At 48.6% G+C, this 18554-nt stretch overlaps 1 protein-coding gene and 1 non-coding gene across 3 annotated transcripts; both read right to left on the reverse strand.

Moving 5' to 3' along the window:
* Positions 1 to 834: 834 nt before the first annotated feature.
* On the reverse strand, positions 835 to 18407 carry LOC129829451 (cyclin-dependent kinase 12-like). 2 transcript variants are annotated; one of them, XM_055891158.1, is made up of 14 exons: positions 16374 to 18407; positions 12636 to 13331; positions 11891 to 12070; positions 11531 to 11670; positions 10988 to 11158; positions 10693 to 10882; positions 8093 to 8149; positions 7228 to 7329; positions 6772 to 6849; positions 5867 to 5983; positions 5596 to 5727; positions 5281 to 5504; positions 4642 to 5085; positions 835 to 2736 (listed from the first exon to the last, which is right to left on the reverse strand). In XM_055891158.1, the coding sequence occupies exons 1-14, from the start codon at positions 17624 to 17626 to the stop codon at positions 2312 to 2314; spliced, it is 4209 nt and encodes a 1402-aa protein (XP_055747133.1). In that variant the 5' UTR covers positions 17627 to 18407; the 3' UTR covers positions 835 to 2311. The 2 variants fall into 2 exon arrangements, 1 of the variants encoding a protein (XP_055747133.1); XR_008755394.1 differs by having other exon boundaries at positions 2649 to 2736; positions 4103 to 5085; positions 16374 to 18406.
* LOC129833838 (small nucleolar RNA SNORA5) lies at positions 12200 to 12336 on the reverse strand. Its single transcript, XR_008756121.1, has one exon. It is a non-coding gene; the product is annotated as a small nucleolar RNA SNORA5 (small nucleolar RNA).
* Positions 18408 to 18554: the final 147 nt, after the last annotated feature.

The following is an 18554-nucleotide window of genomic DNA, read 5'->3' on the forward strand; positions in this document are numbered from 1 at the left end:
GCAGGCAGTTTAGCCCCAGTGTAGTACTGGGCCGTACGCAGTACCCTCTGTATTTCCTTGCGGTCGGAGGCCGAGCAGTTGCCGTACCAGGCAGTGATGCAGCCAGTCAGGATGCTCTCGATGTTGCAGCTGTATAACCTTTTGAGGATCTGAGGACCCATGCCACATCTTTTTAGTGTCCTGAGGGGGAATCGGCTTTGTCGTGCCCTCTTTACAACTGTCTTGGTGTGTTTGGACCATTCTAGTTTGTTGGTGATGTGGACACCAAGGAACTTGAAGCTCTCAACTTGCTCCACTACAGCTCAACACCTGCTATTTCCATGTTATAGACTGACCAGGTGAAAGCTATGATCCCTTTTTGGATGTCAGTTGTTAAATCCACTTAAATCAGTATAGATGAAGGGGAGACAGGTTAAAGGATTTTTAAACCTTGAGACAATTGAGACATGGATTGTGTATGTGTGCCATTCAGAGGGGGAATGGGCAAGACAAAAGATTTAAGTGCCTTTAACAGGGTATGGTAGTATGTGCCAGGCACATTGGTTTGTTTCAAGAACTGCAACGCTGCTGGGTTTTTCACGCTCAACAGTTTCCCATATGCATCAAGAATGGTCGACCACCCAAAAGACATCAACCCAACTTGACACAACTGTGGGAAGCATGAGAGTCAACATGGGCCAGCATCCCTGTGGAATGCTTTCGACACCTTGTAGAGTCCATGCCCTGACTAATTGAGGCTGTTCCGAGGGCAAAAGGGCTACAACTCAATATTGGGAAGGTGTTCCTAATGTTTGGTATACTCCGTGTACATGACAAGAGAATAAAGCACATCACTTTTTAAAACTTTCTGGTCGCATGATTTCCTTTAATAAATTGAACCGAGAAAACACATATTACAAAATATCATCTTTTACAGTCACATGGTCACATGAAACCCAAAGTCAGTTCTCTTCCCAATTTCTCCCTTCCCAAAACAAAACAAAGGAAACAAAACCATGGACCATCTTTTTAACATGTAACTATGTCTTTAAAGTAGAAAATAATCACACAAAAACATATTTGCTGCACAGAGTTAGGCAAAAGATAACAAGGCTATCAGAGATCTTCGGGGAAAGCTTTGGAGAGGTGTGTGTGTATGTGTGTCTAGGTCTATAGGTGTCCAGTTGCTACGAGGTTGGGTGACCGGCTTGCTAGCTGTGACCAGAGGGTCAATGAAAGACTAGTGAGCATAGTAGAGCAGTTAATGACACAGTGTCAGAGTTTGTGTTTTTTGTCGGTGTGTAGCAGAGGGAGTATGAGGGCTAGAGGCACATGTACCTGTTCCTAGAGAGAGAGAGCGTTCAAGAATGAACATGATCATTTCTACATGGGAAAGGTCACTGAGGCTGACATACATAGATTGAGCGAGAGAGACAACGAGGGGAGATAGGACTGAGATCCGAAAACCTTATTTTACAGTACCTTTGGCCAAGGACACACAGGGTATGCTAATGAATTTTGAGCCATGGCTTTTAATGTGCCTTCCAGAACAGAATAAACAACCCAACTCTTCCCTGGGGGCAAAGATCATTCAGGGGTTACAAAGGAGGCTTAAGGTCAAAAGTCGGGAGTCAGCTAGCATGATGAGACTGACTGAGTAGTTAACTCACTCTCAGTCCCAGTGTTTTCCTTTTGTACCCCCCTAACCACCTCTACATTTCAGACTTGTTCTTTGTTCCACCGGTGTCATACGTAGCAGACACCAACCCCCACCCATTCAACTGCAGATGAAGAGGAGTGAGGACACCAGACTCCAAAACCCACTGAAAGCCTCATCATTAGAGGGCACTGCAGTAGACATAACAATCATTTGAGTTGCAAATTAAACAAAAGGAAATAACAGCTGATCACATTCCATGTGTGGAACTCATTAGGATCCAACTTCTTCAACAAGTCACGAGGTCCAGGCGGGGCCGTGTTAGTGATTGAAGGGTGTGGAAGTTTGTCGCACCTCCAGGTCTAGCACGTCACCAGGGCCCAACCCCAGTCTGTCTATCTAGAGTGGGGCTTAGTTTGTCCTTTAGCCAAACCAACACTGTCCATCTCCACAATAACATCCTGACCCAAAGACCTGCTCTTTCCTCCAGACTAACAACCTCACATCTTCCAATATACACAACCTGCTCAGGTGAGCTGCCTTTCTGTTCCCACCTAGAGAGACTGGTCTATAGTATCATCATTATCAGTACAGTAGGTGTCCCTGGCTCCTGTCCCTGTAGGTCGGCCCACTGTACCCACAGGTCCACAGGTCTCTAAACAGGCCCACCCAGGATCAGCGAGCGGCCCTGTGGGCAAAGCGGAGGTCCTGGTCCTTGGGGAACTGTGCTGGGATAGCAGAGGCAGCAGATTCCCTGCCAGTAGGAGGCTCTCTGGCAGGAGATGGTTTAGGGGAGTCAGTCGTCCAGGCAGGTGGTGGCTGTCCCCGGACAGGGGTGCCCATGGCGGGGGAGTGGTCCCTGCTGCGCTGGGGGGCCCCAGCCTCTGTGTCCTGCTGAGAGATGAGCTGCAGCAGGGCGGCTGCCACCGCTGGGCTGATGTCCTGACCGGGCCCGGGCTGGGGTTCAGAGCTGGGCTGCTGCTGGCCAGGGGGGAGGAGGGCTGAGGGTGGAGGGCCAGGCGGAGAGGGGGGACGTCGCTCAGAGGATGGAGGGACCTGATTTGTTCCGATCTGCTGCTTCCGCTTGGTGACTGCACAGTCTGAGAGGGTCAGAGAAAACAAGACAGTCAATCAGATATTTACAAGAAACACAAAGCGCAGTTACAGTGAGATTTCACCTGGACATTTGTGCCATCTACACTACAGACACATTTTTATTCAATTCCCTTTAGTAAAATGTCCCAGAGAACCAGGTAAGTGTTTGTGAGTGGGGTCTGGACAACGTACAGCTGTATTTCCCACCTTGGCCAGCAGAGGGAGATCATGTACCATTCCTACGGCTGGATCCTCACCTTCCACTAAACAACGTAGTTTCAGTTGGATAAATGTTTTCAATAGGCTACTGTTTTAATTGGATGAGTAATACGTGTAGTTGTCATGGGTTGATATTGCTACTAAATACCACAATTGTGATTATGATAAATGTTAATTCTCTAAATTAGTCTGGAGGTGTGCCACCTATGTTATTTCTCCCCTCTTGGTTCATGGTGACTGGTATGTTACAAAATCCTTAAGTAGGTAACATTTTTGAATGTTGACAGACAAGTTGTAATGTTGAGATGATGGAATATCAAAAGACCTCACGGTGGCCTAAATAATCAACATAACATTTATTCACACACGTATGTGAACAACAAAAGAAAGACGCAGGACACAGGGGTGTTTATAACAATAATAATCGATTGGACTTGTATAGCGCTTTTCGAGACACCCAAAGCGCTTTACATAGTAGAAGGGGCTTCTCACCTTAGGGTTTGTTCAACCCTGACAGACACAAGTTATATTTCAACAACAATACGAGCATGGGTTATAATGGATAGGGAGGGGTAAAACCTGACGTTTGGGGAGGGGGATGACACTACAGGGAGAGAGGTGCGTAAAGCTCCATGCAGGCCATAAAGCTGAGACAGAGCGAGATGCCTTCTCAGTCTGCTGTCATGGCTACCGGGCAACACTGCTGCTACAGTTGTTTCCTAGGCAACAGGGTTGTTGCCTTAAGTGCCAACAGTAGGGTGACTACAGATACAGACGAGAACGCTTTACAAGCGTCGGATGATTCCGAGGTCTAATGTAAAAGAAAACATACAAACATAAAATGAAAATGTGTGATTTAAATAAAAGTTAAAAGAAAGACATGCAGGTGAAGTCTAAGGTTCAAAACATTTATTTTTGCTTGATAATTTATTAGACTTTCTTCATAAAAATGTTGACATTACAGACTGGTTTTTAAATCAATATATTTTTATGGAAGGAAGAACAATCCAAAAAAACTGCTTTAACAAATGGAGAAATGAGAGAGAAAGAGTGGGAAAAGAAAACAGGATGATAAAGAGAGACAGGAGTGAAAGGTTGAAGGGAAGAGTGCAGTGTGAACCATTGTCTTTCTAACGCTGTAAAACTACAAACCTTCTCTTAGTTTACATTCACACCAATGAGAAAAGTCCTTGTGCCCAAAGCCCAGTCCATGTGACCAGGGCCGTCCGAAGCCACTCTCTGGTCAGACATCTTGAGAACTTGCCAACTTCATGTATGGTATGTTTCCACCCTATGTGTGACTGAGTGGGTGAAAGTAGCCTTTGAAGTGGGAGACGGGTGAGACAGACAAAAGGTGGGTAGGGGGGTGAAACTGTTGTTGAGAGGAGGTGGTTCTAGACAACATAAAACTCATCTTCCTCAAAAAATATTTTAAGTAACCGTGGAATCTTTCTTCCGATTTGTCATTTAGTTAAGATCTTTCATCTCATCAGCTCGTTTATAAAGGAATTTACAACTGCTTTATGGTAAGCAGAAAAATAATCGATGACAAGATCCGCACCATGACAGGGAAGCTATGACGGGGCGTCACCCTCCGCCCAGTCTCCTCCCCCTCGTCCACCAGTTCCCTGTGAGATCCCCCTGACCCAGTGCTCTCTGCCCCTCCCCCTAGAGACTGAACCCAGACTTGCCCTTGCGATCAGCAGTGGAGGCAGATGAACCGCGAGTCACAGCCTCCTCTGATTGGACGCCATTGCTCTCGTCGCCTTGCTCATTTGCCTCGGCCTGCGGCTTAATGAGCTGGCCCAATAGGAGGGCCAGGAGGTTGGTCTGGTCGTCCTGGCTGAGGGGCGGCTCGCTGTGGTGCGGGGAGGGCTCCTGAGGCTCTGGGGGAGGTTCGGGGGGCTGGGACCTAGCCGGACCCTGGTCCTCTGAGGCCCCCCGGTGGTGGGAGGCCTCGGTCAAGGCAGACAGGGACTGGCTAAGGGTCTCTAGCTGCTGCTGGCTCTCTGGGTTGGAGGAGACATTGAGGAGCTGGGCCATCTGAGGCAGGCTGAGGTCTGTCTGTCTCTGCAGCAGGTTCAACAGTACAGCCAGCTCTGTCTGGTTCAGCTGCTCTGCCGCAGCACCCAGGCCTGATGGGAGAGAGACAATGGTCACACATACTGTAGACAGCAGCCTGCTGAGAGTGTATGGAGACAACATGTGTTTACATTATAGACTTACAACAACCCTCGTCTGCCTGTGCAGCCACTATCTAACCAAGGAGACATTTGGATAAGGGTAGGTTCTTCTATAGTAGCGAACTGTGACTACTGTGTCGGCCTGACCTGCTAGCTCATTGGCTGAGATGGCTGAGGAGGGTGGTCTTCCGGGCGGAGGGGGCGGGGCTCCAGCTGGGCTGGCTTGGGGCCGGCTGTTCTCTCCACTGGAAGCCCCCGAGGGGTCCTTACGGGGCACTTTGGGCACAGGCACATCCTCGGGCAGCCCGCTCTGACGCTGGCGCCGCCGTTTCTTACTCCACAGCTCGTGGCAGTCCTGCCAGTGAGGGAGACTGGAGAGAGAGAGCGAGAGATGTAATGAGATGTAATGTTCTCTAGATGTAATGAGCCCAGAAAAGGACAGGGCAAAGACGAGGTCCTCACTTGGGCGGGGACATCTTGCTGGGCTCCACGTTACACAGGAAGTCACTATTGAGGGCCTGTTCGGCCGTGCAGCGCCGCGCAGGGTCAAGGGTCAGCATGCGGTCCAGCAGGTCCAGGGCCTGAGCAGGCAGACTGACAGAGCGCGAGAGAGAGAGAGCAAAATTAGAGAGCGCGAGTCAAACAAATAGCATCAACAACTGATGTACTGCCACAACTATCAGATTGATGAAAGGACAAGAAAATCCCACGGTGTGCATGTCATGTTACGTACAAGGCAAACTCCTCGCGTAGCCGTCGGCGGTACTGTTTCTTGGGCTTCATGGTGTTGAAGTAGGGCAGCTTGATGACGTCAGGCCAGGCAGCGGGACACGGGCTCCCACACAGACGACTGAGACAGAGAGGGAGAGAGTTAGAGCTGTGGTAAACATGGGCTCTATCCCAGATGGCACCCTATTCCCTATATAGTGCAATGCTTTTGACCAAGGCCCTTAGAGCTCTGGTCAAAAGTAGTGCAATATATAGCAGGGGTATTCAACTCCTATTTGAGGAGGTCCGGTCACACAAATATCCTAGGGGGCAAAAGTCCGGATGGGAAGTCATTTATCACCGTAGTAACAACCCTCGACCTCGCAACCCATGCGACCCGAAATGGTTCACACCCCTCTTGTTGGCGGAGAGAACATACTTTTAATGAGCTAATTTCCTGCAATTCTACACATTTGGCCATTTCTTGTGCGTTCAAATGATACCCGAGTGACTCAACAAAATCTAAAAATGGAGGACCAATGTGGGTCGAGACCCCTGGGCACATCATTTGGCCACGATAACTACAAGATTTAGGTAGCTGGTCAACTTACCTCTCAAGCCAACATCAACTGGACATTTATGACAAGTTAAAAACAGCTCTTTAAGATCTTTCAGTGAATGACAGAAGAGGAAACCTGCCCATGCACTTCCAAATGTACAAATTGCACTCAACCGCAGTAGGTTGAAAGCCCGACTGAGTTCCAAAAACAACAAAGGCAGGACCCGCGGCCCGTATTGACTCCATTGTGGGTCTGGACTGCGGTCTGCCTGTTGAGTATGGCTGCTATATAAGAAATAGGTTGCCATGTCAGACAGGATTGTAATGTGGAGATGCAGTCTTCCAGGCAGCAGGGGGCAATAGCAGCATACCTGATCAACTCTAACTGCAGCAGCTCCTGATTGGCCTGGAAGATGGGCTTCTTGGTGAACAGTTCTCCCAGAATACACCTGTGCACAAACAGTCAATGGACAATGTTGGCCACTTGCATATATATAAAAACATTTTTTTAAAGCATTCACTAATCTTGAGTTAGGATTTGTTAAGAGTGATAATTATCTGCCAATCATTAGGTTTAGAGCTCCAACTACTTCAGTCAAAATGATATAGCAGTTTTATAGTGACACCATGTGGAAAAATAAGGTAAGTACAATCTGTTTCCCTACGTAGAGCTTGTTCGATTGGAGCATTTATGTGCGAATGAAATGTTTGTGCACCAATAAACCTGCACAGGGAATGAGTGTTCTTGGGCATGTACAGAATCAGTGTCCAGGTGCATGACGGTGTGTGGGTGAGTGTGTGTGTGGGCAAGGTGAGTGTGTACTAACCCGCAGCTCCAGACGTCGATGGCTGGAGAGTACCTCTCCTCTCCCAAGAGGAGCTCAGGGGGGCGGTACCATAGCGTGATTACTTTATTAGTGTAGGGTCGACTGGAGGGAGCAGGGAAGGGGACATTCAGATATAACACACAGATACAGTACCTTTACTATGCCCTCCAGTGCCCAAACACCCACAATTCATCTCTCAACAATGGGCTGATGGAGGCAGAACCTCTTTATACAGGACACAGCACCACCTAGTGGGGAATCACTGGAATAGATAGTTTTCATTCAGGCAACAGAGGCCTTTTCTCAATTGGATTTGCTCAACTCCCACGTCCTCTCTCGCCTTCTTTTGAAAAAGGTAGTCGAGGAGGCGAGGGAACGTGGATGAAAATGTGCTTGTATGAAATGAGACTCCTCCACTCACGGATAATCAGGCAAATTAGGTTTACAGGGCTGGATCCCAAATGAGTAATGTGATAAAAATAGATATAGATAAAACGATAAGCAGCATATTGTTTGTGTGCATGCTTTTCTCCTCCAACAAAACAAAAGCGGATTCAAAGGCGGATTCTTCCGTGAAGGACTCTGGTAGGATACACATGACTATCCTCATGAAAGGTGGCTATCAAGGAGGGAAGGACACTGTTCCGGTCGCCTACTAACAAATTGACATTTCCTTGACCACTTATCGGTTTCCGGGTCACAGAGGAGAGCGGACATAGGAGAGGGTGAAGGACGGGCTTTTTCACAAAATGAGAAAAGGCCCGTGTGAGGGTCACAGTTTAAAAGGATTGAACCAGGGGCAGGAAGGACCTCTGACTTTATGATGATGTCATCGTTGCGCCAAAGCAAGAAATCCAAGTCTCACCTTTCCTCTGAGTTGTAGAGGCGGGCCAAACCAAAGTCAGCCAGCTTGATCTGACCACTGCACAAGGAGAGAGATAAAGAAGTTAGAGACAGAGAATCAAACATCATAACAAGACAACAACGTATTACATTCTACAGCTGTTACCTTACACAACCCTAACTACGGAAGTGAATAATTCAATCACAACAGCGAGGCAGAGGAAAGGGCATTTGAATTCCCATTGTAGAACGTTGCACATTGAAAACAGGACCAATCAAAAGGAAAAACCCAATCCTACTATAGCTACAACAATCATTTTTAAAAACTCCCCGTGCTCACTAAAACCACACAAACTACTACCGTTGCTATCACCATAACATTCTAGGTTAGTGTGTCAATTGTTTATAGCAGGGACCGGCAAAGCTATGCTTTTCCCTCCTTGGGGAACTGCTTACATTAAAAGGTAGACTCAGCGAGATGACGTAGACGCACAAAGTAAACAGCAGTAGTGGGTCAATTTCCACGACAACTAAGAGCGTTGAAGCGGGAGGCTGAACTCGGCCGCTGTTTTGGCCCCGTAGAAACCACGTTGTAGCAGCGTGAAGCGCAGATACTCTGTGTGACAGGAAAGTCTTGCATCGTGCTCATCTCACTATCTGCGGTGCTGCTCGTCATCTCGTTGAGGCTACCTTTAAAACTAGCACTGTTGGAACTGTATCATTTCAAATGGGCAGTGAACCATCTCGGCGACCAGCCAGCAACATCTCACGGACCGGCCCAAGGACCAGGGATGGAGAGACACTGTTCCTTCCTCCCTGTGAACCTATTAGTTACGATACTAACATTTTACTAATGATATGATACCAGGCAGGCCAAGTATCACGTTTCCACGGGGGGGGGGGGGGTTCGTGGCCTAGCATCCTGTTCACCCCGTCTCCCAGACGCTTGTTCCCGTTTTCTCTAAACGTTCTGCGCACGTGCTACGCAAAAATCTGTTACTGAAATTCACACTTCTACTCAATACAACACATTGCATTAAACTGCCTAAAGTGGCTGATTTGCTCACATTTGTAAAGGCCTAACTGTGATTTGGCTGGAGGAATAGACATGCATAATGATCGGCAGGTAGCCTAGTGGTTAGAGCGTTGGACTAGTAACCAAAAGGTTGCAAGATCGAATCCACCGAGCTGACAAGGTACAAACCTGTTGTTCTGCCCCTGAACAAGGCAGTTAACCCACTGTTCCTAGGCTGTCATTGAAAATAAGAATTTGTTCTTAACTGACTTGCCTAGTTAATAAAGGTAAAATAAAAACAATTAAACTGTAGCAGCAAGGGGAAAATTCTGCACGACACCTTTCTCTTCTCAGTTAACACAGACACACTCCCTCACACGCGCTCTGTCTCCCTCTGTCATAAACACACACACCTCTCTCTCTCTCTCTCTCTCTCTCTCTCTCTCTTGTTAGCTAGCTAGGTAACATGACCGAACAACGTCAGAGACTCGGGATTCGTTTAAAACTGCCCGCGACATGATTTGTGAAATTTTATAAAATGCGCACGAATCCTGCTAGAAAGACAAAATGGGATCTCTGGTAATATTGCTCAGATGTTTTGTTGTTGTTGCAGTTTAGGCTACAGATGAGCTCTTTTTTTTCTGTAAAGCTGCCAGCATGCCTGTCGTGAAGTTGTGCTCCATTTCCCCTCTGACACTCAGGGGCTGTATGACAGTGAACTTGCAAAGTCTACTCAGACTGGCCTGTGTTCTTGGTTATAACAGGCGATGAAATTATACAATGTATCAACATTGCTCGAACTGTGCGCTGCTCCAATGTAACAACATGTACAAATCTAACAAAGAAAGACTTATCAGGGTCTGCATCCCCACTCGCCATCAAGGATAAATTAAATTTAAAAAACTAATGGAGGAATAGATGTACATGAAGAGGGGACGGAGAGAGACGCAGGTGAGTGAGGGCTGGGAGGGGATGCTGAGAGACGCAGGTGAGTGAGGGCTGGGAGGGGATGCTGAGAGACGCAGGTGAGTGAGGGCTGGGAGGGGATGCTGAGAGACGCAGGTGAGTGAGGGCTGGGAGGGGATGCTGAGAGAAGCAGGTGAGTGAGGGCTGGGAGGGGATGCTGAGAGAAGCAGGTGAGTGAGGGCTGGGAGGGGATGCTGAGAGAAGCAGGTGAGTGATGGCTGGGAGGGGATGCTGAGAGAAGCAGTTGAGTGAGGGCTGGGAGGGGATGCTGAGAGACGCAGGTGAGTGAGGGCTGGGAGGGGATGCTGAGAGAAGCAGGTGAGTGAGGGCTGGATGGGGATGCTGAGAGAAGCAGGTGAGTGAGGGCTGGGCGGGGATGAGGCTGGCTGATTATAGCTGCCATACGTGATATGAGCATGAAAGTCAAGTGGCATTGGACCTCTGCATACAAGAGACCAGTGGCTGATGCTTCAATTCAACTGACTTCATAAACATCTTATAACAGGCACCGGCAGGTTCTTTAGATCGGTAGGGCTGAAAGATTCAGTATCATACGAAACGGTACTAAGGTATGTTAAAATGTTGGTATCATAAGTATCATGACATTTTGGTACCGTGATATTACCATGCTACACTAGTACCTGTTGTTGAGCAGTATGTTGGAGCACTTGATGTCTCTGTGCAGGAAGTTCTTCTTGTGGCAGTAGTCCAGCCCCTCCATCAGCTGTCTCATGAAGCTCCTCACGTGTTCCTGGGAGAACTGACACAGCCCCGACTCCAGCAGACCCATCAGGTCATGATCCATGTACTCAAACACCAGGTAGAAGGCACCTGACGGAACAGGCAGGGGTAAGGAGGACACGCATACACACACATACAGGCACAGACATACCCCCAAGCACAAACCCCACACACACAGTCCCCCTTTCCACACACCTTTGTCCTTCTTGAAGTCCAGTGCGTCCTGTTTGTCTGTGACGATCTCCTTCATGTTGACCACGCTGCGGTGGTTGAGCTGGCGGAGGATCTTGATCTCTCGGATGGCCGTGATGGGGAAGCCCTCCTTCTCATTGTCCAGACGCACCTTCTTCAGAGCCACCAGCTCGCCTGGAGGACAGGAGGAACAACGTGAACATTACAGATTACGCCACTGTCCAATGTAGGGGGTGGATGAAAACGGCCGTTTTATGGTACCGACTCTGTTGATTGTCCCGATCAAAAGTTGAATAAATGTGCTAAATAAAGCACATTTGTTCAATGTACACGGACGCCCAACGGAAATGTGTCTCCTGCTTAATTTCAAATTCCTCTGAAAGACACACACAGAGAGGCTAGAGCAAAGGGGACATGGGGAGGCGAGATCAGTCACAACACCCCGTAGCATACACACATACCGCAGGCGTGGTGATCACTTGTGCCGCTCTCAAGAACAACGAAACACAGGTGTGTCAGTGAAAGGGCAGCACACGGGGCTCTCACCGGTGTCTTTGTCCTTGGCCTTGTACACCTGGCCGTAGGTGCCCTCCCCGATAATGCCGATGATGTCAAACTTGTCCACGCAGCGTTTTCCCCAGTCGCTCTGTGTCTGTTTGCGTTCGCCATAGCGTGGACAGCAAAACCTAGACAGGAGAGCCGAGGAGACTTGCTATTAGGAAATGTTTTACCTCACGGAATAAGCCCATGATGATAACTGTGTACCATCTTAAGCTTATTTTTTATTTTTGTTGAAAGGAAATAGGCTGCAATGGGAGAGGAGGGCTGTGGAAATGAGTGTAGATAGGTGGTTTGGGGGGATTGATAAGGAGAAGGGTAGGTTCGGTTGAGCAGATAGGAACTCACTTTGGTCTCTTCTTGAAGGCGGACTGGGGCGGAGGTGGAGCTCTGTAGATGGGGGACTGGGGGGGCGATGGGTCTCCTCCGGCCAGCGTGGGGGGCAGCGGGAGGTCGATCAGAGACAGCCGATTCCGCACCTCTTTCTCCTTCCTGGAAGACCTCTGAGGAGGAGTGGACTTCTTCGGACTGATGGAGGGAGAGATAGAAAAAGTGGGGGGCGAGAGATCAAAGGTAAAGAAGGAAGGAGAGAAAAAGAGCATTTCATTACTACACTGCATCATCGTTTCTCTAGTGAGTTTGGATTTTCTTTTCCTTATATGTCTGTAGCACAAATGTATCCCAAACTACCATGACAAAGGGATGTGGGGCCCATGAACTACACTTTCACTTTGGCAGCCATTTTGGCCAGTGCAGTCGACTGCAGAGGAAGCACTGAATTTGATAAGGCTGCAAGGAGTTAGTGATCATTTTTAAGTCCCATGTAGGCCTGTTTTTACTACTTGACATACTCGTGGTCTAATGGCAGCTAAAGCATCGCCTACAGAGCATTCAGGTAATCTGTTCAGAATTCCAGTACTGTACTGCAGGCAGGTGTGTGTTTCAGAGAGACTGACTGTTAGGTGAAACCTGAGCCTAAGGTATAGGCCTAATGCCTGTTCTGTTGATGACTACACGTTTGCCAAGCAACAGGACTGGGGAGAGGAGAGTTGTGTGTGTGTGTGTGTGTGTGTGCACGTGTTTCATGGCTTACCTGTCCTGACAGTCTCCCACTAGCATGGGTGGTAAAGGCAGGGGGGGCAGAGTGGAGGTCTTGTGGATGGGTGTCAGGCGGGCAGGGCTGCGTGTGGGCATGGGGGCAGGAGATTTGGACTGGGGAGACGACAATGAGGAGGAGGAGAGGGCTGTGGAGGGTGCGAGGCTGGCCTCAGTCTGGCCCTGGGGTGTAGGTGGCTGAAGTTGGGCGACAGGGGCGGAGGGCAGAGGAGGTGGAGGTAGTGGGGTCGTCTGACCGGGGGGCAAAGGGGGAGCAGGAGATGAGAAGGTGGAGGGTGGAGATGCAGAGCCGTGTTCTTCGCCAACAAGATTGTCCTGGGGCTGGTGTGCAATGGGTGGAGGCTGGAGGTCCGTGGCTTGGACAGAGTCTCTCTCAGGTATTCTCTCGGGCTCAGCTTTAGGAGGGCGTGAGGTGGATCCTTTGGTCTTGCGTGACGAAGGTGGAGGGGAGGGGGGGCGAGCTGCAGCCACCGCAGCCTGGCGCTCCTTCTTCCTCCGGCTAAGCTCCGCCCCCAGGCTGGAGTTGAGTGGGAGGCGGGAGGAGGGTGGGGAGCGGCTGCTGTGAGACCCGCCCCCCCCGGCAGAGGATGAATGCTTCTTGTTGCGAGAGCGAGAGGAGGAGCGACGGGAAGAGGAGAAAGGCGGCGAGCGACTCCGGGAGCGAACTGAGCGCCTGGAGAGAGAGGAGGGAAGATGTTAGGAAAACAATAATTCCTTGTTGGCTGCAAGTTCTCTCTCTAAGTTGGGTGTGAGCACCAAGACAGAGGAACTAGAAGGGAGGCCATTTGACATTACTGGGACATTTTGCACTTGTGTATTAAGGTGTTAATAAAAACAACAAATGGCACGTCACTGCAAATGATAACTACGGAACGTGTTATGTTTATATAATTAGATAAGACCAAGCGGCAGGCTCACTTCACAGCTAGCTTGACATTTCACCAATTGTGCAATCGAATTGGATCCTTTTCTGTCACTCAACTGGTTCGTAAGTGGTCAACTGGCGCTCACGTGTGTTGGCGAGGCAGGACCCTGGTCCAAGCTCAGTTAGAGGCTAGTTCAGAGAGGTAGTGCTATTTGCTAAGATAGCACACTGACTGCATTTACACATAGAAGGAGTTATGTCTCCTTCCATATAAGCTACACTTCCCATTCCCTTAGTCAGCATACAAACATACAATTAGGTCAGTCAGGGGGACAACCTTTGGCTACTTTAAGTTCAGACTAAAGCAATGTGTGTACAAACGTCCCCCAGAAGTCTACTGTCTTGTGGGTTAACCTCAACAGTCCTCTGGCATTAGGCCAAATAGCTTAGGGACAAATTCATACACCTCATCACCATACATACTTTTGATAACCATCAAAGTAACTTTTATTCAAACGTGGGAGATGTAAGATGAAAAGAAGACAAGATTCTGAACATACTTAAAGGGATACTTCGGGATTTTGGCAGAGTGAGAAACTCATCTATACCATTTTTATCTTTGTGTCCAGTATGAAGGAAGTTAGAGGTAGTTTTGCGAGACAATGCTAACTAGTTAGCAATTCTGCTGGTGCTAGTTGGCAACTTCGTTCAAACTGCATGCAGACATAAAAATGGTATCCACAAGTTGATCTGACTCTGGGGAAGTAGATTTTATTTTTTATTTTACAAGGCAAATCAGTTAAGAACATTAAGAACAAATTCTTATTTACAATGACGGCCTCATAAAGGGCGCTTGGAAGAAGATGGCACTGACGAAAATCATTAGGTATCCCTTTAATTGCGGAAACATTCAGATTCCATCATTTGTTTGAAGGTTAGGAAAACAAATGAACTAGTAGCAAGTGAATATGTCCCTGAGCATGAAAACTTAGAAAAGTCTACAAACTAAATCTAAAATGTGATTATTATAAGTTAATAACTGGGACATTGAAGTTAATTAGCTAGACTAAACAAATATCCTACAGTTAGCTACATGCTCGACTGGCACCCGAGTGGCGCAGTGGTCTAAGGCACTGCATCTCAGTGCTAGAGGCATCACTACAGACCCTGGTTCGATTCCAGGCTGTATCACAACCGGCCATGATTGGGAGTCCCATAGGGTAGTGCACAATTGGCCCAGCGTCGTCTGGGTTAGGGTTTGGCTGGGGTAGACCGTCATTGTAAGTAAGAATTTGTTCTTAACCAACTTGCCTAGTTAACAAAAGGTTAAATAAAAGAAATGAAATAAAAGGACTACATCAACATGATTCCCCAGCAGCATCTTTCAATAGTCTACTGACAGCAGAGAATGTTTTATCGTGCATCTATGCCACCTCCAACCAACAGAAGCTCAAGGTCCACTCACTGATGCAACACAAAATCAAAATGGCTGAATGTCAACAGCCTAGCCCAAGGCTCTTCAACCCTGTTCCTGGAGAGCTAACATCACCCCGCTGCCTGGCTAGTGTAGCCTATCCCCCAACCCATGCCCTCTCCTGCTCCAAAGACCACAGCTCCTCATAGGGTTTCCCTAGACTGGAGCACCCAGGCATTGCCTGTCTGTCTGAGCCCAATGTGATGCCTCTCCTGACTTCCATAGGTTTCCATTCTACACCACTTGGCAAGAGGCAACAACTCCCTGGCAGAAACAGCCCTGCGTGTCACACTCATCTGAACATAGAATCAATGTCTCTTCCCTGACCATAGTTTTAAGTAGCCCGTGCAGGACATTGCAACCTGGCCTAGCCATTCCCTTTCCAACACCTTGAGGCTAGGAGCACCGGAGAGGAAGCTACAAGTACCGTCTGTTACCCATGGCTCAATCCTCAGCTGTCTAAAGCACTGTCTCAACCACTTACGATTTAAAAAGGTACAATATGCAGAAATCTCTCCACCATTTCCTGTTTGCAAAAATTCTAATAGTTCCCTTAGTTTCAGTTTGTTAAAAAAAACAAGCAATGCATCATTGTACCAACTAAACTCGCTGTGAAACATTGTCTATAACCCAAAATATTGTATTTTCAGCTGTTTGAAGCTGGTGTACAAAACCGAAAGTAAAAGACGCAAGAATGAACCTTAACAGGAAGTATAGAAATAGTGCATATAGAACTGATCTACTCCTTCTTAAACTTAATTTCAATGAGAATGGCAGATCTATAACTCACATTTCTATGTGAATTTGGTCAGGTCGCCCAAAAAGTCATATATTGCAGCTTTATCAAACACACAGTACAAGCACTTCCTTAGCACACAGACAAAAGGGGGTAGAAAACTAACAGTAGAAACAGTCAGAGCGGACCTGGTGTCTCCTCCAGTGGCGTGGCCATGTTCCAGTATGACCAATAAGAACATCAACAGTAGCAGCACCAGTTCATCATCACGTTCGTGGCCTTACTGGGCCTCTGTAAAAAGGCACCTTGGGCATTTGTGAGAATCAACGTGTGTGTTAGACAGCACTGGTGAATATGCCTCTGTGTGTGGAGGTGCATGCCATGCATACAGTGAGTGAATAACCAACAGATTGGGTGGCTAGTAGTAGTCCAAAACTACATGTTAGTATTAGGCTGTGTCTCAAATGACACCATATTCCCATTGTAGTCCACTACTTTTGACCAGTCTCATGGGGCCTGGTCAAAAGTAGTGCTGAATAAAGGGAATAGAGTGCGATTTGGTACGTATTACACTACTAGCATAAATGTGAATATGAGGCAGGCTGAATGGAAGGTGCCTGGGCCAGGCAAGAATACTCACCGGGACACAGGGCTAGCGCTGGAGGACCTGCGGTTACCATAGGGACTGATGGAGCGTCTCCTGGAGTAGGGGCTGTCGTCTCGCTCATAGCTGGAAGACCTCTGCCTGCTGGCATAAGGGCTGTCAGACCTCTGCCTGCTCCGCCTGGACATCTCCCTGTAGGGGCTGGGGCTCTGTGGGGCCGGCCTGCGTCTCTGGTGGTGGTAGCTGTCCACCTCCTGGCTGTAACCACCGACCATGGGGCTTCCATTACCCCCTCTCCTTGGGGGGCTGGGGGACTGTGTAGGGGCTGTTACCTTCCGGCGAGGGCTCCCCCTGCTCGAGGAAGGCTGCCCCTTGCCCTTAGGGCTGGACTTGTGGCTCTTTGAGGACTTACGTTGGCTCCTATCCGTCCGGACCTTCTGAGAGGCAGAGGTGCTCTGGCTGGCGGTTGCATCCCCCCGACCCTCACGCCCCTCTGTCTTCTGTGGCTTATCCTTGCGAGACTTCCCGGAGCGGCCACCCTCCTTGCTGCGAGATGACGAGGAGGAGGATGTGGTGCTTCCCACACTGGCTGCAGTTTGGGCCTGGGAGGAGGAAGGGGGCAACTCTCCACGCTTTGGCCCCAAGTCAGCCTCCATCTGACCCTGACGCCGTGACCCGGAGGACAGGGATGCTACAGAGGACAGGGAGGCCACCTTCTCCTTGACTTTCCCAGAGCTCCCTCTCTCACGGTCTTTGCTGCTTTTTTTCTTGGTACTCTGACCCCCTTCCCCAGAGTCTCTAACTTTGTTGGGATCCTTCGACTTTTTGCGAGAGTGTCGGTGCTTGTGTTCCCGACCATCTCTACCAACAGCCCCGCCCCCATCACTATAATCTGGGACAGGTTCTAACCGATCCCCAGACCCTCTTTCAGCAGGCGGGTCCGAAAAAGTATCCGAATCTGAACTTATGTCGTCATATTCTACCAGCGGCTTCACGGCGCTAACGGAAGGAGGCGCTGCGGAGGTGAGGGCAGAAAAACCAGGGCCCTGAGCCACCTCGGACTCACGTCCATATTTGGCTGATTTATGCCGTTTGCGCTTGGAAGATGGCACTGACGACTTTGACTGGAGGTTACCGTCCTTGCTCGTCATGTTGCCCGCAGAGGTATGAGGCAGGACCAGGGGCTGGTGTAGCCCGCTGTTACCACTCGTTGTTTGGGGCGGCAGGGCAATGCTACTGTTGGATTCCGGCTTCCTCTTGGTCCCATGGTGTCTATCCGACCCAGGCATTCCTCACGTCAGCGGCGGAACCTCTCCCGAGCGTGGGCCTCTGTAGCCGAGATAATACATTAACGGGAGAGTAGTACTCAGAAATCCGGTAAAATGAGATCCAGTGTTCTAAGCAAGCCGACAAAATGGAAAAGTGTGCCCAGCTTTAGTCCTCACGCATTATCCAAGTTGTTCGGCAGCATGGTTTGTCAAAGCAGAAAAATCAAGGTTGCTAGTGCCAAAAAACGACACTAAAATGAAGGCCTGTGCATTTAGCTAGTTAGAGAAACTGGCTGAAAAGGCCCAAACAATAAATCGGAGCATTGTGCGCTCTTCTCCGTTTCTATTTGGCTAGCTAGCTCTGTGTAGCTAGCATGCTGTTTGGTAAAAAAACGAAAGAAAAAAATAAGTCCCTTTTCTTTTAGCTTCCCTTGTCCGGTGCCAAGGTTAGTTTAGGTGTTATTGTTCCTTAGATTTACGGTTTTGGAGTTCAATAAACAAACAGTTAGCCGTCATTAACAGCCGATGTTGTTTCTCGAACAAAATGAAAACTTGACCCGGTTGGTACTGTTTACATGGTCCCTTTTAATATAATTTTATCTCTTGTTAATTTGATATTGATCAGAAATTATAGTATTTTCATGTGCAGTAGATGTTCCAGTTTATTTTTAATGGCTCTGGGAATCAACCAGGCCTATCTTTAGGGCGATGATTGTGGATTTAATAACATCCACAGCCCTGTCAAGAGACGACAACCGCCATTGTGGCTCCTGTTATAAATTCTGCAACTGCGCTCTTATCGTTATCGCCCTATGACTAGAACCGGAAGTTTCGACGGCTGTCATTCTTCATGGTAGCTCAGCAACAGCCTATCCCAAAGCGCTATCCAGAGAGCTGCACCGCCTTCCGCCCGTGGCGAGACGCAACGTTTCACCTCTAGAGGGCCTAT

This window comes from Salvelinus fontinalis, chromosome 2, assembly GCF_029448725.1.
Source record: "Salvelinus fontinalis isolate EN_2023a chromosome 2, ASM2944872v1, whole genome shotgun sequence".
Classification (NCBI taxonomy): domain Eukaryota; kingdom Metazoa; phylum Chordata; class Actinopteri; order Salmoniformes; family Salmonidae; genus Salvelinus; species Salvelinus fontinalis.

Excerpts from the sequence above, each read along its gene's own strand:
- LOC129829451 (XM_055891158.1), bottom strand. The coding sequence starts at position 17,626 with ATGCCTGGGTCGGATAGACACCATGGGACCAAGAGGAAGCCGGAATCC. Across the intron at positions 11,159-11,530 it reads GGCCAAGGACAAAGACACCG|GCGAGCTGGTGGCTCTGAAG; the intron begins GTGAGAGCCCCG and ends CCTGTCCTCCAG. Across the intron at positions 5,505-5,595 it reads AGCAAGATGTCCCCGCCCAA|TCTCCCTCACTGGCAGGACT; the intron begins GTGAGGACCTCG and ends CTCTCTCTCCAG.